This window comes from Drosophila erecta, unplaced genomic scaffold (genome assembly GCF_003286155.1).
Source record: "Drosophila erecta strain 14021-0224.00,06,07 unplaced genomic scaffold, DereRS2 tig00000055-arrow-pilon, whole genome shotgun sequence".
NCBI lineage: Eukaryota > Metazoa > Arthropoda > Insecta > Diptera > Drosophilidae > Drosophila > Drosophila erecta.
In genome coordinates, this window is record NW_020825200.1 from 1,493,655 (window position 1) to 1,515,183 (window position 21,529).

General features: G+C 43.1%; 4 protein-coding genes across 4 annotated transcripts; 1 reads left to right on the forward strand and 3 right to left on the reverse strand.

Annotated features, from left to right (window-relative positions):
* LOC6541484 (pseudouridine-5'-phosphatase) lies at positions 1-1,013 on the reverse strand. The gene is made up of 2 exons (XM_001968247.3): positions 793-1,013; positions 1-721 (listed from the first exon to the last, which is right to left on the reverse strand). Exons 1-2 carry the CDS (start codon positions 857-859, stop codon positions 66-68), a joined length of 723 nt encoding a protein of 240 aa, XP_001968283.3. The 5' UTR covers positions 860-1,013; the 3' UTR covers positions 1-65.
* Positions 1,014-8,120: 7,107 nt separating this feature from the next.
* Positions 8,121-9,017, reverse strand: LOC6541873. The gene is made up of 5 exons (XM_001968249.3): positions 8,956-9,017; positions 8,668-8,898; positions 8,535-8,620; positions 8,381-8,479; positions 8,121-8,320 (listed from the first exon to the last, which is right to left on the reverse strand). The coding sequence occupies exons 1-5, from the start codon at positions 8,976-8,978 to the stop codon at positions 8,181-8,183; spliced, it is 579 nt and encodes a 192-aa protein (XP_001968285.1). The 5' UTR covers positions 8,979-9,017; the 3' UTR covers positions 8,121-8,180.
* A 131-nt stretch (positions 9,018-9,148) lies between these two features.
* LOC6543313 (apolipoprotein D) lies at positions 9,149-10,901 on the reverse strand. The gene is made up of 6 exons (XM_001968250.3): positions 10,719-10,901; positions 10,535-10,652; positions 9,915-10,045; positions 9,778-9,857; positions 9,614-9,712; positions 9,149-9,522 (listed from the first exon to the last, which is right to left on the reverse strand). Exons 1-6 carry the CDS (start codon positions 10,733-10,735, stop codon positions 9,314-9,316), a joined length of 654 nt encoding a protein of 217 aa, XP_001968286.3. The 5' UTR covers positions 10,736-10,901; the 3' UTR covers positions 9,149-9,313.
* A 6,140-nt stretch (positions 10,902-17,041) lies between these two features.
* On the forward strand, positions 17,042-17,978 carry LOC6543138. The gene is made up of 3 exons (XM_001968251.3): positions 17,042-17,238; positions 17,292-17,405; positions 17,458-17,978. Exons 1-3 carry the CDS (start codon positions 17,167-17,169, stop codon positions 17,899-17,901), a joined length of 630 nt encoding a protein of 209 aa, XP_001968287.1. The 5' UTR covers positions 17,042-17,166; the 3' UTR covers positions 17,902-17,978.
* Positions 17,979-21,529: the final 3,551 nt, after the last annotated feature.

Consider the following 21,529-nt stretch of genomic DNA (forward strand, 5'->3'; position numbering starts at 1 on the left):
TATTTTTTATTTCATTGATAGAAACTATAATGGAATTTTGACGGATCAATTTTGGCTGCTAGGCGCTAGCCGAACTCGAACTTGGAGCAGGTGTCAAGCGCTGGGAGGCCAAAGAGCTCGGGCCTAAAGTCCGCCATCGACTTGAGCACCATGCTGGCGCCCTTTTTCTGCTGCTTGGTAACTTGATCAGTTGGAATAAAGACCACTTGAATTCCAGCTGCTATGCCGCCCCTTAGGCCCACCGGAGCATCCTCGAATATGAGGCACTTTTTGGGATCTGCGGGCGGATTGAATCGCGAGGCGGCCAGGAGATATATATCCGGCTGGGGCTTTCCTCTTCCCGGTCCCAGTTCCGGGTCGTCGCCACAGACAACGTGGTGGAAGGCCAGAAATAAATCCTTGAAGGACTCGGCCTTCACTTTGAACAGGTTTTTAAACGAACTCGTCGCAATGCAGAAGGGTATGCGGTATTCGTGCAAGTGCAGAATCAGATCCCTGACCCCTGGCAGCAAACTCACATTTTTCATGTTCTTCTCAGTAGCCGCTTCGAATCGCTGGCGAAATTCGGCAGCTGACAGCGGCAGATTTAGATCCTTGACGATATGCTGGGAAAATGCACAGATCGGCATTCCCATATGCAGCGTCTGGTCGGCTTTGGTGTACGTGAGGCCATATGGAGCCAGCACCTCCTGAACCGTTTTGAGGTAGATGCCTTCGCTATCTGAAAAGCGCGCGGAAAATCATTTATTCAATCAATTATTTATGCAATCAGTTAAATGGAGGACTGTTGACCTATCAAGGTTCCATCGCAGTCAAAGATGACATGAGTGACGGGGCAGTAACACTTCTTGGAGGGCATTTCTACGATGGTCTATCGCAAGCTCTTCAAATCACAGCATGCTCCTTAATTTGCAGGGTGCGCCTTGGCCAGAATGTTGCCTAATGAATCCAAAAACTAACTACACAAATTTGTTACTCTGTTATTGATTTTCTTTTGAGAATTTTGAGAGACTATTCCGAGAGGTCCCGATTTCATTTTCACATTTTCATGCCCTTCGGGGATAGCTGCACTTTCGTATTTTTAGCTCAGTCTAATGCATGCGGCGCACGCTTTTTGGCCAAGACTCGCATGTTGTTACAAAGTTGCGTAATTGATTAAGCAGTTGGCAGCCAAGCCGCAAGAGACGTTTTCACCAGCGCGTCGCCGAAACTTTGGCTTTGGCCAATACGTGCCACAACATTTTGGGCTGAGAGGCTGGTGCATGCAGCATGTGGTGCGAAACTTTCTGCGGTGGGTGGAGCGGGTGGCGGGTCAAAGGTGAATGCGTCACGACGCTTGATTTTGGCACGGGTTTAATAGCCAAGCGCACCTGAGCCGTATAAAACGAGTTAACGAAATGTTTGCGCATTTTGATAACTTTCAGAGGGAGTTGACAACGGAAATTTACGATGTAATTATACCAGTTACGCGTAGAGTAAATGGGTATACTACATTCGTTTAAAAGTATGTAACAGACAGAAGGAAGCATTAATCTAAAAACCTGCATCAAATTTAGAAATTTATTTCTTTTTAATTTTTTTGTAGTTTTTCTGATGTAGAAATTCTAGATTATTAAAAAATGACCCAAGGCAGAACTTCTAAACTCCATAACTCAACTTATATTAGTCGGATTTTGAAGTGGCATACCTCTAAATGTTTCTGGAGCAATTCTCTAAAGAACTGCATTCAAATTTAGAAATTTATTTTTTTTTACTTTTTTTGTAGTTTTTCTGATGTAGAAATTCTAGATTATCAAGAAATGCCCCAAGGCAGAACTTCAAAACTCCATAACTCAACTTATATTAGACGGATTTTGAAGTGGCATACCTCTAAATGTTTCTGGTGCAATTCTCTAAAGAACTGCATTCAAATTTAGAAATTTATTTTTTTTTAATTTTTTTGTAGTTTTTCTGATGTAGAAATTCTAGGATATTAAAAAATGACCCAAGGCAGAACTTCTAAACTCCATAACTCAACTTATATTAGTCGGATTTTGAAGTGGCATACCTCTAAATGTTTCTGGAGCAATTCTCTAAAGAACTGCATTTAAATTTAGAAATTTATTTTTTTTTAATTTTTTTGTAGTTTTTCTGATGTAGAAATTCTAGGATATTAAAAAATGACCCAAGGCAGAACTTCTAAACTCCATAACTCAACTTATATTAGTCGGATTTTGAAGTGGCATACCTCTAAATGTTTCTGGAGCAATTCTCTAACGAACTGCATTCAAATTTAGAAATTTATTTTTTTTTAATTTTTTTGTAGTTTTTCTGATGTAGAAATTCTAGATTATCAAGAAATGACCCAAGGCAGAACTTCTAAACTCCATAACTCAACTTATATTGATTGGATTTTGAAGTGGCATACCTCTAAATGTTTCTGGCGCAATTCTCTAAAGAACTGCTTTCAAATTTAGAAATTAATTTTTTAAAAATTTTTTTGTAGTTTTTCTGATGTAGAAATTCTAGATTATCAAGAAATGCCCCAAGGCAGAACTTCAAAACTCCATAACTCAACTTATATTAGACGGATTTTGAAGTGGCATACCTCTAAATGTTTCTGGTGCAATTCTCTAAAGAACTGCATTCAAATTTAGAAATTTATTTTTTTTTAATTTTTTTGTAGTTTTTCTGATGTAGAAATTCTAGATTATCAAGAAATGCCCCAAGGCAGAACTTCTAAACTCCATAACTCAACTTATATTGATTGGATTTTGAAGTGGCATACCTCTAAATGTTTCTGGCGCAATTCTCTAAAGAACTGCTTTCAAATTTAGAAATTAATTTTTTAAAAATTTTTTTGTAGTTTTTCTGATGTAGAAATTCTAGATTATCAAGAAATGCCCCAAGGCAGAACTTCAAAACTCCATAACTCAACTTATATTAGACGGATTTTGAAGTGGCATACCTCTAAATGTTTCTGGTGCAATTCTCTAAAGAACTGCATTCAAATTTAGAAATTTATTTTTTTTTAATTTTTTTGTAGTTTTTCTGATGTAGAAATTCTAGATTATCAAGAAATGCCCCAAGGCAGAATTCTAAACTCCATAACTCAACTTATATTGATTGGATTTTGAAGTGGCATACCTCTAAATGTTTCTGGCGCAATTCTCTAAAGAACTGCATTCAAATTTAGAAATTTATTTTTTTTTAATTTTTTTGTAGTTTTTCTGATGTATGATGTTGTAGAAATTCTAGATTATCAAGAAATGCCCCAAGGCAGAACTTCTAAACTCCATAACTCAACTTATATTGATTGGATTTTGAAGTGGCATACCTCTAAATGTTTCTGGCGCAATTCTCTAAAGAACTGCTTTCAAATTTAGAAATTAATTTTTTAAAAATTTTTTTGTAGTTTTTCTGATGTAGAAATTCTAGATTATCAAGAAATGCCCCAAGGCAGAACTTCTAAACTCCATAACTCAACTTATACTGATTGGATTTTGAAGTGGCATACCTCTAAATGTTTCTGGAGCAATTCTCTAAAGAACTGCATTCAAATTTAGAAATTTATTTTTTTTTAATTTTTTTGTAGTTTTTCTGATGTATGATGTTGTAGAAATTCTAGATTATCAAGAAATGCCCAAAGGCAGAACTTCTAGACTCCATAACTCAACTTTTATTAGTCGGATTTTGAAGTGGCATACCTCTAAATGCTTCTGGAGCAATTCTCTAAAGAACTGCATTCAAATTTAGAAATTTATTTTTTTTTAATTTTTTTGTGTTTTTCTGAGGTAGAAATTCTAGATTATCAAGAAATGCCCCAAGGCAGAACTTCTAAACTCCATAACTCAACTTATATTGATTGGATTTTGAAGTGGCATACCTCTAAATGTTTCTGGAGCAATAAATTTAGAAATTTATTTTTTTTTAATTTTTTTGTAGTTTTTCTGATGTAGAAATTCTAGATTATCAAGAAATGCCCCAAGGCAGAACTTCTAAACTCCATAACTCAACTTATATTAGTCGGATTTTGAAGTGGCATACCTCTAAATGTTTCTGGCGCAATTCTCTAAAGAACTGCATTCAAATTTAGAAATTTATTTTTTTTTAATTTTTTTGTAGTTTTTCTGATGTAGAAATTCTACATTATCAAGAAATGCCCCAAGGCAGAACTTCTAAACTCCATAACTCAACTTATATTGATTGGATTTTGAAGTGGCATACCTCTAAATGTTTCTGGCGCAATTCTCTAAAGAACTACATTCAAATTTAGAAATTTATTTTTTTTTAATTTTTTTGTGTTTTTTTGATGTAGAAATTCTAGATTATCAAGAAATGCCCCAAGGCAGAACTTCTAAACTCCATAACTCAACTTATATTGATTGGATTTTGAAGTGGCATACCTCTAAATGTTTCTGGCGCAATTCTCTAAAGAACTACATTCAAATTTAGAAATTTATTTTTTTTTAATTTTTTTGTGTTTTTTTGATGTAGAAATTCTAGATTATCAAGAAATGCCCCAAGGCAGAACTTCTAAACTCCATAACTCAACTTATATTGATTGGATTTTGAAGTGGCATACCTCTAAATGTTTCTGGAGCAATTCTCTAAAGAACTGCATTCAAATTTAGAAATTTATTTTTTTTTAATTTTTTTGTGTTTTTCTGATGTAGAAATTCTAGATTATCAAGAAATGCCCCAAGGCAGAACTTCTAAACTCCATAACTCAACTTATATTGATTGGATTTTGAAGTGGCATACCTCTAAATGTTTCTGGAGCAATTCTCTAAAGAACTGCATTCAAATTTAGAAATTTATTTTTTTTTAATTTTTTTGTGTTTTTCTGATGTAGAAATTCTAGATTATCAAGAAATGCCCCAAGGCAGAACTTCTAAACTCCATAACTCAACTTATATTGATTGGATTTTGAAGTGGCATACCTCTAAATGTTTCTGGAGCAATTCTCTAAAGAACTGCATTCAAATTTAGAAATTTATTTTTTTTTAATTTTTTTGTAGTTTTTCTGATGTAGAAATTCTAGATTATCAAGAAATGCCCCAAGGCAGAACTTCTAAACTCCATAACTCAACTTATATTAGTCGGATTTTGAAGTGGCATACCTCTAAATGTTTCTGGCGCAATTCTCTAAAGAACTGCATTCAAATTTAGAAATTTATTTTTTTTTAATTTTTTTGTAGTTTTTCTGATGTAGAAATTCTAGATTATTAAAAAATGACCTAAGGCAGAACTTCTAAACTCCATAACTCAACTTATATTAGTCGGATTTTGAAGTGGCATACCTCTAAATGTTTCTGGAGCAATTCTCTAAAGAACTGCATTCAAATTTAGAAATTTATTTTTTTTAAATTTATTTGTAGTTTTTCTGATGTAGAAATTCTAGATTATCAAGAAATGCCCCAAGGCGGAAGTTCTAAACTCCATAACTCAACTTATCTTAATCGGATTTTGAAGTGGCATGCCTCTAAATGTTTCTGGCGAAATTCTCTAAAAATCTGCATTAATAATTATAAATTTATTTTTTAAATTTAATTTATTATAATTATACCCGCTACTCGTAGAGTTAAAGGTATCTGATAGTCTGGGAACTCGACTTGCTTTCGCTCTGGCTTTTACATTGGCACAATTGTAATTGATCCTAACTGAGCAAACCCACTTAGTAGCTGCAGAAGTCACTCCATTGCGAAACTTCGACCATCGCCATTGACTATCGAAGGATGGGCCATTTTATTACCTTTTATTGGCAGCGTTGGCTCAGTTGCAGTCGCAACCATTGACCGTAACGCATTAATGTCCTGTGGTCGCCAAATCGAACCAGAAGTTGTGCGATGTCGAATGGCGAATGCCGAATGGCTAACTGGTTCGCTGAGCTTGCATATTTTATGACCAAGTCCAACTTTAATTGGAACAATACCAATAAATGCCAAATGCAGATGGCCCGCAGGGAGAGCCAAAAAGTTTGATGTGCTTTGACCGGGATATCGAAGGACCCACCAACCAGTGCGGAAATCAGCTCAAGGGGACCCGTCCACATTCACCTCCACATTCACATCCACATCTACACTCGCAGTCGCGTTCACACAAAGCCACAAGGACCACAAGGATAACAACGGCTTTTGGCCGCCCTCGCTGCAAGTTTGCGGTTTTCGGGCACTGAAATGCAGGCTGGCAGACAAGCAGACCAGTTAACAATTCAATGAACGCAATTACAGCGCCCAGATTTCAGGTGGCAGGTGGAGAGTCCTCGTTGCCAGGACAGCGATTAGAGACGCGTTCAAATTAAACGTTTGCAACATATTGTTGCTGGTCAGCCAAGTGGGAATTTCCCTAACCAGTCCAAAAAAAGGAAGTAAATTCGTTGAATCCTTTGGTTGCGACCACAAGTTACTCTATACAATACTTGGCCTACTACTAGGCAATACTAATTAAAGTAGTGGAAACTAATTGGCAGCAGCTGAGGCACATCCCGTGATTGCTATACATAAGCACATAAAATATTCCCCATTAAAGGTGCTGTATAAATGGATCAATGCTGGATATCCTTCTACCCATACCGTGTACATAAAAAAAAGGTAAAATACCATAAATGTGGTGCTCCCAAAATGGCTGGCTGCATAATTTATGCACACAATTCGTCGCTGCATTCGAATGTCCTGTTCCCGGAGTCCTGTTCCCCTTTGGTAGCCACAACAGCTGACGCACAGCGTCCGGAAAATTGTCCGTCCTCCGGCCAGCCGTCCGATTAATTAAAAGGCATTTTATTGACTGGGAGGAGGAGGTGGCCAAATGGGGATCTGCCTGTGTGTGGAGTGGGCCACTTTTATCGCCAGTACCTTGCTGACAGCAAATTGCTTTAGCTGATTTGGCATTTTCCATTGAGGAGATGATAAATGAAAGGCGATTGAAGGAGGTGCCAACATGGATGTGGTGTGAAGTGCAGCTGGAACAAAGTAAAGTCAATTTCAGGGCATTTTAATGGAGGAATTACAGCATCAGCACTGAATAACGTAAGTGAATCAGGCGAACCTTAGTTGGTGCCCACAATTACACTCACTATACATTCTCCAGAATGCACCATAAAAATGGCAGCATCTTCAACCAACTGTCTTCAGTGGGCCCTTTAAAAGCCCTCCCATCCAAGGCCCCAAACTCAGGCGGTCAGACGGATCTGAGCCCTCGGGCAGCCGCAAGGAATACCAAATTGAATAAATAGGGTAGGATATAATCTCCAAAGAGTAACCCAATAGCCGGCGGGCAAACCGCAAAAACTGCAAGCCGGAATCGTCCTTTGGCACTCAATAAATGCTATCCATCTACATCTGTGTGTGCGGAGCAGGCTCAAATGTCAGTCACATATTCCTTCAATCATCAGGACGCTCCGCAGAGCGATTTCCCAAAGGATGCCAGTGCAACAATGTCCTGGCTGGGGTGGGTGTAAAACATGGGCACAAAGTCCAATTTGTTTGTAATGGCATTACTTTGTTTACAAAACAAATTTTGTATGCATAGCGAGTAGCAGGCGTTGTGGAAAGAGGAAAGAGGTGAGTTGGCCGGGGACTCCCACACGACCCACACGATTCCTAGCCCGATTCCTCGACTCTTGCAACAAATGCTGCAAAGCAGCTCGAAATGCCGCGGGAGCTGCCGCAGTCTGGGCAGCTGGAAAACAAAAATGGAAGGCGGGCAAATAAAATATAGACATAGATATACTTGTATACTATGTATATGTTTGTACAGCTTCTGAAAATCGTTGTACCATAAAATTTCCCCAATGGACGCTCGGAGTTTTCGTTCAGCGAGGACCTTTCGTCCTGCCTTTTCGCTGTTTAATTTTACAATTGTCCTTTTTCTTTATTCCTGTCCAGGGAACGAGATGAGTTGGTGGGCCAGGTCTATCTATGCGCATCCGTTCCAAGTGCGGTTTTGTGATTTATGCTCGTTTCTGTGGGCCGACATTTGTCTTGCTCACCAGGGCCGACCAAATAAGGCAGTCTTGGGAGGAAATGGGTTCACTTTAAATCACTATGAAATGTATTAATGAAGCTTTTAACGAAAATAAATACAACAAGTTCCCAGCACAGTGTAATTTCCTTATAGGCGGTAACGGAGTCCATAATCGATCTGATGCGCTGATTGAGACTGGCAAGTCACACTTTTATTTCAAAACAAGCTTACATTGCTCAAGTGTCATGCGGACAAGACTCCTGGGGAACTTTGCTCATGAAACCTATTTCCAGACCGGCTTTCCTTCCATAGTACTGAGCCATATATATCACCTGAACAGTGGGCAATCGCTTTCGGGTCTGGATGACAGCCCAATCTGTGGGATGCAGGAATCGAATTAGGGGCAAGTATTGATTAGTCACGGCAGTACACTCACGAAAACTGATTATTTTGCTGGCATCGAAGCACATAAATCGGATGGCAAAGTTCACATAATCGGTATCCAGAACGTACATCAGAACGCCCTCGGGAAATGCTGCAATTGAAAACAAGTTAACAATTGGCACTAGGCTAATTCCACAATTCGCTACCCGTATTCCTTGTGCCCAAGATATACCTCCCAAATTGGGGCTCTATGTTCAGAATGTCCGCCTTCCTCATCTTTACAGTGCCAGTTCTGTGAAAATGGCTTATAGAGCGACTTCAAGTAATAAAATCACTTACTGGTTGCTCAGTTCCCGGGCCTCCACTCTGAACTTGTTTTCTTCCTCCTCAACGAAATCCGTCGACTGACATTTTGGCACTCGCAACGAGAGATTGGGATACATCGAGTGGGTGTACCACTTGCCTTTGAATCGTTCCATGTCCAAATCCCCGACAGCACTCATATTGGAGGGGCAGGCGCCATTGAAAGCCCTCATGGCGATCGCCAGTTGAAGATGTAGGATCGCAGGGCTTTGAGAGTATTGGGTAGTGTATTAATATTCGTTTCACTGTGCGGGCTACACTCACACGAAGATCTTCCACTTGATCATGCTGGCGCGGTTTGAGGATAAATGGAAACTGAATCCGCTGGTCTGGCTTACTTGAATCTGCTGGATGCGGCTTAATGAAAAATAATCGAGATTATGCGGAGCACGTTACACCTAAAAGTGTGAAAAGATATGTCCAGTTGTGTATAGAAACTCTATAGAAAGGCACTGAATCGATTTTCTTCGTATTTATTCCTCGTAGTAACAACAAGCTAAAACTGGAGCCCCAAAGAACATTGAACAATCGATATGTGATCCCTGCGATAACATGACACTCAGTAACTCAGGAAGTTCATAAAAATGTCGTACAGACGCTCGTAGAGGCGTCGAAGCCACTCTCATGCCTTTTCGATGGCATTCGGCACGGTGGAGGACACAAAGTCATCCACATCGAGCCCAGTGGCATTGCCATCCAGCCCGGGACAGTTCTTCTGGACAGTATCGATGAGGAAGGCCTGGGATACGTCGTTGTCATCCAAGATCTTTCTGGCCGCATCCACAGCTTCCGCCGAAGGTTCGCGCTGACGCGTCAAGATCCAAACAATTTCTGCGATTAAAATAGTAGTTGTCATTATTACCATTAAGTGCTAGTCACTGCATCTTGGTTATGGCACAGTTGGCACTCCCCATTAACTTACTGAAATTGGCCAAAGGCGTTACACCGGTGCAGCTGTAGACGACGGCGTATGACTCGTAATCGGTGCCCAAAACCAGGTAGTTGGCCTTGGTCAATGGCTCTAAAATGAGTTGGTTAAGTAACAATGTTTGTTGAAGAGCACTTTCAATGTTGGCAGTAACTCACGCGAGGGGAAAAAGGCCACCGCCAGTTGACCGGGTCCAAGGACCTTGGCCTGCCCAGTGACATTCGAGGGTTGCCCGGTGCTGTTTCATCGATTTTTGATTAATTGGAGTGCTTCAGATTATGTTGCTCGTACTCACAATCGATTGACTGCCGCATTCACCACCGAAACCGTGCTGTTGTCTATGAGACTGTAGTTGGCGTAGATGCACTTCTTGCCGATCTCGAATGCAAATGGATAGGCCGCGTACTCGTACCAGACGCCCATGTACTGGAGTATTCACAAAAGTAATAATTACATACACAATGTAAACAATTATTTAAGCAGATGGTCATGTAATAAGCAATACAAAATGCAGCTCGAGCTGCTTACTTACTACTTAAAAATCTGGGAATAATTTAAGCTAGATTAGATAGTAGGGTCGATAATTAAAAAACATAGTCAAATACAAATATTTACTTAGAATGTCGTAACAACAGTGACCAATTCCTTATCTCATTGTTAAAGTTTTTCGCTGGGATCGTAGATCATTTGCACTATCAATTTTCAGAACTAAGAAGGTTTTGAATTGGAAGATGTGCAGCTTTGCTTATATCACTTAGTGCGATATATTCCCTTGTTTTTAAACTTTAGCTCGTTATCTGTTGAAACTTCATTAGCATGCCCGCCTTAAACCGATCGTCTAGACTTCCCTATTCTCCAGCCATCAGAATGAGATGAGTGACATGCGATGCGAGATGGATTGTCTAGGGCACTCACCGCTTCCGCGTCGAAGGTGTCCAGCAGCTTAACTTGTGGACACTTGCCGGGAAACGGCACCTGGGCGTGGGCCACCCACAGCGCCCCAAATACGAGGGGGATAAGCCACAGGTGCGAGCTGTGGGGATGAATAATGAAGGTAAATAGCTGGGAGCTAGGTGGAAGTTTAGTGGGTGGCGCTTACCTGGAGTGGTGATTCATAGTGCAAGCTGCGGGGAGATACGATTGCTATCCACGGAATGCGCGCGTATCCGTTCTACTTCTGGCTTAGAACTGAGGTTCGACTGCAGCTGCATTGTATCTTTTATACGCTGGATGCGAAGCTTTGCTTTTCGCGAGCGAGCTTTTCGAGTGCGCCGAATCGGATTGCCATGTGAACAAAAGCGAAATGCAGACGATCTGGATGAAGTATCTGAACATGCTGCTCTGAATCCATCCCCATGTAGCTCGCATAATTTCTGTATGCACATCGCGATGATTCGATTTCGATAAGGGCTTCCGCGTGCAAAGCGGAACAATTTGCACTGCAATTACTGGCGACAGTTAATTAGGAGAGATCGCGGGTGAGTAGGTTCAATGTCCTGAAATGGCGAAGTGAAATTCAGTGGTCAGTCATCAGAAATTCATTGCACTCACAAATCAGAATGATTATTAATTGCATATATTAATTGTTACAATTTCGCGTAGTAATTGAATACATAATATTTAATTCAAAGCTTGACTACTAAATACTCATTTATATGGTTACATAATTACATAATAAACTCATAAATAAATACAAATACAATGCACTTGTCAACCCACATAGCCATAGACCCTGCAGCCAGCGCTATAATATAAATAAATAATATTATAAATAAATATAATAAATAAATAAAATAAAAAAAATTATTACATAATTATGCCTCTTTGTGTTCATTTACTACCCAGTACTAGAAATAATACTACATCACAATACTTGTGCATTAATGATTTTAATAAAATATTTAAGATTAGCCACCACTGCATTAAAAATGTATAATAAATGGCATTTCTTAGCATCCACCAGCAGCGGAGCTTTTTGCTTCATGTGGATTGCGTTCGCGGCGCCCTCTATGCTCGCCTCTGCCAGCGCCATCTGTTGAGCGCTTTGCCGTCGCTGGTCGAAATAAGTAAATATTTTCGTATTTTTGAGGTTCCTTCAGCTCGTATCCTTTATCCTTCAGCTCGTTCGCGGACTGGTCAGAGGAATTGTTGACAGTGGCGGGATTTCTGCGGTTTTTCTCTTTGCAGCTGGGAAGGAGGAGAATTTAATTTCCCCATATATTATTAAATTAATTAAATGTGAACCACAAATTGAGTTACATGTGCAAAAATGCCCGCAGGACGAACGCTGAAGCGTCTGAGTGGATAAAGGGGTTTTGGGCGCCAGGGAGGTGAGGTGGGGCATTTCAGGTGATATATGGCTGAGCAAGGGTGGATTGGTAAGTTGAAGAGCATCATTATTTCTGGAGAAAACATCAGACACGAACAAAAATATCCGATTTTCATAGTGGTTTTCGTTCCCATTACATGACCGGCAATTGAATATGGATTATATTCAAAACGCTTCGATCCACCCTCGTTGGAACGCTCATATTTTTATCCACGTGCGGCTAGCGCAGATTTTGAATGACCAGCCAACTATTCGGGCCACGAAAGGAGTGTGCTTGCCCCATTTGGATGGATGGATATCCTGGCTCGGATTTGCCGTGGCTGCCACTGTTTGCTGCATGCAGCGTGTAGTAATTAAATTTAAAATATGTACGCATTTGCCGGACATCTGAGCTTAAAACAGGTGCAATCCTTGAGGGCTGCCGGTGGAGTGGGGTTTCAGGGATAATTTGATCAAAGGCAACCGAAAGCCTGCAGCTGGGAGTGGACAGATGAGAGCTGGTTATTACAGGGCATAAGTGCAGTTTTCGGTAGGTGCAGCCAGGGGCGTATGTCAGTGGTAGTGCAGAGGGGTCAGGCACTGCTGCCTTTAATTTCATCAAATTGTGATAAATAATCTTCCGGGTCAATATTTAATATTTGCCGAGCTTGGTCCCCATTGCAACCTGTCACTGTGGTGCACTTGTGCGGTTTAAAGTGCATTGGCAGTGGGAGATGAGTGCGTGAATATCAGATATCACTTGCTGTTATTATAGGATCTACTTCACTAAAGTTTCCCTAATGCAATCAAACTCAGTTGTTCCCACTAACCAGCCCACAAAATAAAGATACTTTAAGGATGAACGTATCTTTTATAGGGGTACCATTTTCGAAATAGTTTAGCAACTGCTTTAAATGCTTTTAAAAACTGCATCGTGTCACGTTGGCCTCTCGAAAAACCCTGCCCACAATTCAATCACTTTGCCATTTTAAGTGCTCGAATATTTTGCGGTTATTCATTCGCTTTATGGGCATTTTGTTGAATGTAATTTGATTTAAACAGATTTTTGCCAGATGCAGGAAAATCAGTGCAGTGCCACAGGATATGAGGATGTGCATATGGAGCACGCGTGTGGCCATTTAATTAAGTGGCTACCTTTAAAGCCAGCCGCCGAAATTGAATTAATTTTGATTATTGCTGCAGTTCAGCCCGGTTTTGATATCCTTTTCATAGCTCTGCACTGCTGCAATCAACAGTTGACATAAAAAAGGAGTCCCGAGGGCTTCACACTAAACTGTCGGCCAAATAACATCCAGGCGAGGACAGCTGGAGCAGCAACATCAAGTGGGTGGAGACACACTCCGGCGACCTTTAACCCGAGCGGGAGAGTTGCGCAAGTGGGGGTGGGGAGCTCCGCAGAATGCGTGGGAATTGCAAAACATGTCGCAATTTGTTCTCGCTTTTGTTGCCTGTCCTTTTGCATGCCATTCCCCAGGATATTACCAACTGCCCGTGTTCTGCTGCACACGCAATGGGCCATAGATTAGGATGGGTCCTGGGGAAGTACTGCCATTAAGCCGAGATATGGCCGAGAAGTCTGGGGAAAAAACTGCATGCTGCAAGTGGCTGTTCCCGAAAGGAATAATTTACTTGGAATTAAAGCCTGAGTCGCTAGGGTTTGTGCTTGGCGCTTGTTTGTTCAATAACCTCATTACGCCCATTTGAATTACACTCATATCTTCCTGTTTGATCCTGGCATCCAACATGACAACCACCTGATCACCTGCCACGCCATAAGAGCAGCCATATCCCCAGTTCTTGCACCTTATTTTGATGTGCAATCTTGGACAAATTTATTTATTTAGCACATTGTTTTTCGCATCGCTCCTTGGGGCATCAGTTGTTGAGGGGGCAAAGGGCGGAAAACGCGGAAAAGTCTGGCACACGAGAAAGGCAACATTAAGAACAATAACAATAACCACTGGTGGCAGACAACAAAGCGCGGGAAGGGCTCCACTTGCGAAAAGGACCAACTCTCGAAAGTATTTTGATTTGTGAAATGCTCGTAAGTATTGTCGTTTTTGGCGCTGGCGCTGGCGCTGGTAGCAATTTCTTAAATTTTTTATAGCGCATAACCTGTCTGGCGCACATGTGCACCCCCTCGAAGGAGCCCTCCCCCAACCCACCCACAAGCGCAGTGGCTCAAGCGCTGGAGGGCCCAAAGTCGCAGGACGAAGACGTTGCCGCTTGTTGGCAACGCTTATTGCATTATCCCCGGCTCGAGTCAGTCAGCCCAGGATATATGTCGGCCGATCTGGATGGTGGTGGTGGCAGTTGGCGGGGGCGGGTTCGGGGGCGGGGCTAGATATATCCGCGCCAACTGCCGCAGCTGATGCCACTTTTGGCTCGTGGCAGCCGCGAGCTGTTTGCCCGTTTGTTGTTATCCTGGTTATGGCTGCAGCCAAGGAGCCAACCGGCGAGCAACTCATATTCCTTCGGGGCACTGCGAATACTCTGCACCCTCCACGGGGATCTCGGCCAGACTAAAGACTTCTGGCAGGCGATACGTTCCCGCTTCAGCACTCCATCTAGCAACAAAAATTTAAGTTTGCCTCCTTGACTATGAAGCCTCTTCTCAATTGTGCCTAACTTTAATCAGCATCAGCATCGGCATATGCCCAGCGAAAACTGAACAGAATTATGAAATTGGCACGACTTCAGCTGGGCTCCCAGCCACGCCCATCAATCCCCCACTTCGCGCCTGGCGAGAAATGTTAATACCGAAAAAAGCAAACCATTTGCCGCAATGAAAATCGCGTAAATTTCATACTGATTGTAAGTGTCGCCGTTTTCTTGACGCTGCCATGAAGGCGGCCGCTAGACGGACAGTACACTGCGCAAAACTGGGCAGTGACAAACATTCGTGGTACTACCCTAACTGGAAGTAATGAAAAACTCACTTGATTCAACTGGAAACATCGTAATCGAGCTATATAAATGCAGCCTTAATCGTCCAGCGTTAATGCAATAAACGCTTGATATATGCAAGTGTGCATTTTTCTGAGTGCAGAGAGGAGCTGCAGACGGAACTGCCATTGCCGTCTGTTTCCCCATCCTTCACAGTTACTGCCCGATTCCCCCGACTTCCGGTTGGAACTCTGTGTTGGCTGTCGCCTGCAGATTGTCAGCATTGTCACAATTGCAATTTTTAGGATGGCAGGGGATCCGCTGATTTGGTTGCCATTTCACCATTTTACCATTTGAGCTCTTCAAGCATTTTGCGGGCATTTACCATAAGGAGCCAGCTCCCAATCCCAATCCCAATCCGAGTCCCAATCCCAATCCGAGCCAGAACGTCATTCGATTGCGTTAATAGCGGAGAGTGGCGACCAATGCCAGCTGCAAGTCTTGCAAATTGCAAAAGTTTCTTGCCACTTTTTGGCTTACTTCTTTGTTGTTTTTATGGTTTATGTGTGAGTGGATGCTTTATACACATGTAGTTGTCATCTTTTGTTCGAGGACTTTTTAGTTGGCATTCGAGGGGTATGAGACATTTTACAGAATCACTGAAAAGAACGAAAAATATTGATTTAAGTAATGTTGTTATAATCGACTCCATAACTCAAGGGTAATATCATATATCTAATTTCGTATAAATGTTATGATATTTTTAGTAAGCACCTTAGCAGCTTTAAGGACACCAGCTTTCAATCTGTTCCCCATGTCCCATTGATTCGGCAACTGCTCACTTTGTATTCGATCAGCTCCCATATTTGCCAGACTTCAGGCAACTATGATTAAAAAATAATTTCGCAAAAATATTGAATCACGTCGCGCACTTGGCAGCTTGGCAGTCAAAGAGAACGTTTGCTGGAAGACGGATGGCGCTTTTGATGGCCGAGAATCAAGTTTGTTTTTACGTGCCATGTAGTTTGGCCCCGGAACGTGGAGGACTTGGGCCTGGGGGATGTCAAAGGTCGGTCGCAGCTGCTGCAAATGGCTGGTGCTTTGGCGAAATGAGCGCTCCTGAGTAGATCCCAGTTCCAGTTCCAGTTCCAATACCAATCCCCCGCCCGCCCAAAACTCACTTTTGGCTATGAGAAATCGCTCGTCATTATCGACGCCTGCGAAAATCCGCCAGCTCAGACACACTCACATGCGAAGGCGCCATAAATTATGCTGCTCCCATACATATATACATTCTTATGCACACATATAGACATCTGGGGCCGTGAAAAATCGTGCCCCAAAAACTTTGACCCCGCCGCCAGGAACTCGCAACTTATTGAAAATCACTTAGACACACATGTGACGCCCTCTAGTTCGTGAGCATGAAAATGAAGCGGGAAATTCGGGGCTATAATTTATGTCTCGGGGATTTGAATTCGAGGGCGCAGGGTTAAGCCACCAAGAGCACCTATGAAAAGTTGCAAAACGGCCAGCGAGGGCTGCTCCAAGTATGCAAAGCCAAAGGATTGGCAAAATAAACCCAAAGGAGTGTCAAAAATCGGACAGCTGGACAGTTGGATATCCTTAGGACTTCTTAATAGACATGACCACCGGCTAAGACCACCGCCAGCATGTGACGACAAACTCATAATTTATGGCCACATCCCGGCCAGACGCCGAGTGCTATCTCTCCTGCTCCTGCTCCTGCTCCTGCTCCCACTGGTAGAATGCGTCCAGGATCTCAGTTTCAGTTTCGGTCGGCATTTCGAGCCTGTCAGTGTCGGCAGTAATTGTTTTCCTAATGGAGGGGAGTCCTGGATGGAGATCTGGAGAACTGGACCCCAAAAACATGACCGCACTTAAGTTGTCAGCCCAGTTATGGGCGTGGACAAATTTATGGGACCGAGCGAAACCAGATAATCGCCTCAGAAGCGGAGGGCAGTGGCAGTTGGAACGGAAACAGCTCCCTTTCATCTCTTGGGGGATTGAAATGCAACTGTGGGTACAGGAAGTGGCTTGAATGCAACCTTGAATGCAAAGTTGAAAAATGTAAGCTTACAACACTGATACCAGTGTGGGTCAAATCAATAGTTATAGGGTTTGTGATGAATCCAGCTTGGTGCACACTACAATGCAGTCAAACTTTCCGAAAATATTACTGCTGGAAGTCGGTTTTTAAATCTTGCTCCAAGTAGGCTTTGCAGCTAAATTAACAGACTTGTTAATAAAAAATCGTTGTGCTAAATTCCGTTTGAACTTGGTGCTTGGGCAGTGCGAAAAAGACAAAATCATGTTCCTGGACGACTATGGATATCCCAAGGAGGTGACTCCCGAAACCCTGAGCACCTACACCTACGATCTGGTAATTCTCCCACTACAATATTTCTGATTTCAAGAGCAACATTTTTTGTATAGCATGGCACCAAGCTGCTGACGTCGGCGGACTCCGAGATTTATCTGCCGCCGCAGTGGCACGGCACGATTTACAGCACTGAAAAGCTGCTGGACACCTACAGGCGGCGGTTCAACGTAAGTTGCCTTCGAGGAGCTGAAGACATTGATCCATCCATCCATTTACCAGCCCGATCCGGCTCTGCTGACCTTCCATGCCATGCAGCCCTATGAGCCCGAGTTCATCTGCGTCCAACGGGCCGTGGTGGAGCTGACACTCCTGCCGGCTGGCCAGAGCCTCTACAGCGACAAGGACATCGTGGTGTTCCTGATCAAGCAGCCCGCCCAGGAGCGGAACTCGCTGCTCACTAAGGAGCTGAGCACGCTGCTGGACTTCTTTCCGCACAACCACCACTACCACTCCAGAATCCTGGACGAGGGCATCGACGTGGTCTACGTGGACGACAAGGTCTACAACAATGTCCCGCCCACCAGTCACCACTACCACCGCCTGTACAATCTGCTCCGGAACATCCAGCCCGGTGCCGTGCTGAGCCTCTCGGGCACTCCTCTGCCCGATGTCCTGCGCAGTGCCTGCAGGAAGCCGGCCCAGAAGGGCAAGGAGTCGCACTGAGGCGCTGCCTCCTCCCGGGGAATGGTGTGCCTCCAAAACATTGTCATAGTCCGGTTTAATAAACTTTGTGACTGCAGAAGATTCGTCTGCTCGCCGATTGTTTGCATATCTGATGGCGACGCATTAGTCGCAGTTGGTTGGGCCAACTGTCTGCGCTTTCCTGTCTGCCAATTGATTTGATTAAGTCCTTGGAGCGGGAGAGGAGGTGGCCATCTGGAGATTATCAGGAGCTAGTCATTTTTTCATTACAATATTTATTTGGAGTAATGGATATATGTTTAAGCACCGCCCCACGAAGATTAAATCATAAGTAGTGGGCGTAGTTCCCCACAAATATATTCTCGCTTTCCCATTCCCCTTGTCAATAAATATATTTTTGGACTATGCAAAGCAGTCCTTGGCGTAAACTTTTAAGTCGCCCCCTTCGGCCCTCCAGCTCACATTAGTATTCATAACAAAATGTCATATATTACATATATTTTGGGCGTACCAATGGCCAAATCCCCTTGGGCAACGCACTGCGTGACATCTTTGTTTGTGGTCTGACCTCCTGAATGGCCAAAAAATAATCTCCTTTCCTCTCTTAGGGTCCTTGGGCCCTCGGCTATTCGATGGCTTTGCAATCGCTTTACTCTTTTGTTTTGTGCCTGGAATATCTAATGGATGCGGCAACTAATTGAGTTGCCTGCAAAGGATTTCGATTTCCTTCTTGCATTTGCAAATCCCTTTCAGAGCCAAATCGTTTTGGTTCCTTCGGTTGGGTCCGGCATTTGGGAAGGTCTCAGTACTTAATGAAGCGGATGTGAGGATTTTCTGGCACAAACAAATTCAGCGCAAATCAAAAAGTTAAACATTCCGGGGAAAGTTTTCAGCGAGAGTTGGCTGAGAAGTTGATGGGCATGTTAAGTTGGAACTGGATGCCAATTTAACAGATAATATAAATATGTCAAACTGGAAAAGTATGTTTTTGTGCCTCTTTGACCATCCAAATGGAATTCAAGCTCTTGATGTTTTTGTAAAATGTTCCCTTCCATCATCGAACAACCTGTTAGTCCGCACCTGTTCAATAATTGATGCAAATCTGTCAGCTCTGAGAGGCGCCACACGCGGTGGCATTCCCATTTCTGCTGCTGGTGTTGAGTACCTTGTTGTTTCAAACCTGCAACTTGTTCACAACTTTTGATGGCCCTTGCTGGAAAAGCCACACCATGGAAACTTCACAGCTGCTGGCTGAAGGAGGGCGAGGGGGTTTGCTGTGGTAACCGAGGACTACGGGACGCAGAAGCCTATGGACAGGCTGAAGTTATGTACAAGCTCCTGGGGAATGATAAATAGCCGGGCTCAAGTGGCTGCCCCGGCATAAAGCGACTGCAGGCCAAACGAGCTTCTCACCTTTTGGCCTCATGCAAAAGGCAGGAGACGGGCAGGTCCTGGAGAAAAGAAACAGGAAGGCTGCCCAGGATAAGCCCGAAAACGTAATGAAAATGAGATGAAAATTATTGCAACGTAAATCAGGCGCTCCTGAGGCGCCCAGCTGGGAAAATCCTTGGATGGAAAGCCTGGCTCCTGGCTCCTGGCTGGCTCCTTGCTATCCAGCCATCCAGCCATCCAGCCATCCAACTATCCAGCCACCAACTCCCTCCGCCGATTATCCCCCATCTGGCTAAACGGTTTCACTGCTTAATTTGGCTTTCATTGCTGCGGATTCGGTTCGCTTCCCGCCGCTTTTCCCTCCACTTTCCGATTTCGAAGCGGCCTGACATGAATTATTTAACGATCTCCAGCTGCGTTGATGCGATTTTCGCCAAGGATGCCTCTAAATTAAAGCCATAACAAGCTTAATGCAAAGACAACCGCAAAAGAGGGCATCAGCAAAAAACCCAAATGGGAATGGTCTTCTTCATTTGAGGCAACAATGTGTGGGTCAGAACAATAAGCGATTCCAATCCCCCCCAGGACTCCTTTTCCGCACATGCAAGGACTTAACTCTTTGTGCCGACGTCGACTTTCCAATTTCAAGTGAAAAATCCCGCGAATGAACATGTAAACAACACACTAGGTGGACCAATGCATCCCGACAAGGGGGAAAACTGGCAGCCAGGAGCGACAGGCAGGAAAACAAAAGGAAACCCGAAATGCAAAGAAAAATCTACTTAGAATGGCTGCGGTTCGTGTGGCTATATGCGAATAAATAGGTGTCCTATCTCGACTTTCAGCACTTAAATATGTAAATCAGATTTTTATGTCGTGGACAGCTGATTTCGCAAGGAATATATAGTGGCCTCTGTGAAATCAATAATTATATTAACCCAATGATAGCGATCTTTAGTGTTCTTAAGTGGGAAAAGTATGTAAAGAGTAGTTACATTATATTTAATCCAAGTTGATTCAACGTCCCCTTCGAATTCAGGAACTCCATCCCATGTGAGGCAGGGCTAGAAACCAAATGAAAACTGCTCTGCGGGAGGTCAAGCGAAGTATCTCTATCTGCGAACTGCAAACTGCAATGGCCGAAATGTATCTGTATCTGCAGAGTGCCAATGTGTCTGCGCGCACGAAACAGTTTGTGTGCATGAAACAGTTTGCAACAAACTCGTGCGTTTTCGGGGCGAAAAATCCTAAAACCAAACAGAAAGCGCTCTGCAGTTGAACCCACTTGAAATATATATTTTTGGCAGTGAAAATAAACCCCAGAACGGCGGAAAAAACTCCAAAAACTTGTTATAATAAATGGAATGAAGCGCCAACGCGTTGAGCTGCAGGAAAATGTTGCAACATCGGCGTGGCACCAACAAACTGCAGCCAGCGCATCCTTCGCATCCTTCGCAGATAATCCCTGCGAAATTTGTCTAACTTCCAGCCCAACCCCCTTTAAGGCTGATGAATGGCGCCGCTGCTGTGCAAATTATAATAGCAATTTGCATTATGTGGGTGGTCCGCCCTTGGCCCCCCAAGCCCCAAGCCCCAAGCCCCCAGATTGCCCCTCTTTTATGAGGCGGATTTAGGGGCACATTGTTGCCAGCTGCGTGGCGAATGAAATTCTAGATTGCCGAGTTAGTTATAGTTCCCCTGCCGGTGGCTTAATCACCGCGAGTTGTCAGCTATTCATGGTCAAGGACCACTATTTAAAATGAAAAGAGTTATGCAAAAACACTTCAAGGAAACACACTTGCAAGTACCCTTATCCAATGCCAATAAATATATCGCTTTCCTCAACCTAAAACAATTCGCTCCCTGTTCCGCATCACTGCTGACATCATCAGCTCCTCGGATGTGCTCCCCCATGAAGATATCCTCACATTCTAACAATCATCTAATTGAAATCGAGATGAGATCAACCGCACTAGCCCACACCAAACCAAGCCGAAAGCCATTCAGAACTGGGCTTGGAACCAATTCCACCCCGTGCAGAAATAATTGCAAATACATAAATAAATTGATGGGGACTGTGTGTTAGCGGGCTTTAAAGCATAATAAATTTTGAATGCGCCATTAGCATGATTTATGCCCATTTAATTTTTCATAACAATGAAAAAAGCACAACAAGGACGCAGGACGCGCAGGACACGCAGGACACGCGGGCTGACAAACAGGACAGGCCGGCATTAGCAGGACAATAGAGCAGGAA

Coding starts and splice junctions, on each gene's coding strand:
- LOC6541484 (XM_001968247.3), bottom strand. CDS start 859: ATGCCCTCCAAGAAGTGTTACTGCCCCGTCACTCATGTCATCTTTGAC. Junction 722..792: donor CTGCGATGGAACCTTGATAG/GTCAACAGTCCT, acceptor CGCGCTTTTCAG/ATAGCGAAGGCATCTACCTC.
- LOC6541873 (XM_001968249.3), bottom strand. CDS start 8,978: ATGATCAAGTGGAAGATCTTCGT. Junction 8,899..8,955: donor ATCAAGTGGAAGATCTTCGT/GTGAGTGTAGCC, acceptor ATACTCTCAAAG/CCCTGCGATCCTACATCTTC. Junction 8,480..8,534: donor CTTGGGCACAAGGAATACGG/GTAGCGAATTGT, acceptor TTTCAATTGCAG/CATTTCCCGAGGGCGTTCTG.
- LOC6543313 (XM_001968250.3), bottom strand. Junction 9,858..9,914: donor AATGCGGCAGTCAATCGATT/GTGAGTACGAGC, acceptor TCGATGAAACAG/CACCGGGCAACCCTCGAATG. Junction 9,523..9,613: donor AACGCCTTTGGCCAATTTCA/GTAAGTTAATGG, acceptor TTTTAATCGCAG/AAATTGTTTGGATCTTGACG.
- LOC6543138 (XM_001968251.3), top strand. CDS start 17,167: ATGTTCCTGGACGACTATGGATATCCCAAGGAGGTGACTCCCGAAACC. Junction 17,239..17,291: donor GCACCTACACCTACGATCTG/GTAATTCTCCCA, acceptor TTTTTTGTATAG/CATGGCACCAAGCTGCTGAC. Junction 17,406..17,457: donor CCTACAGGCGGCGGTTCAAC/GTAAGTTGCCTT, acceptor TCCATTTACCAG/CCCGATCCGGCTCTGCTGAC.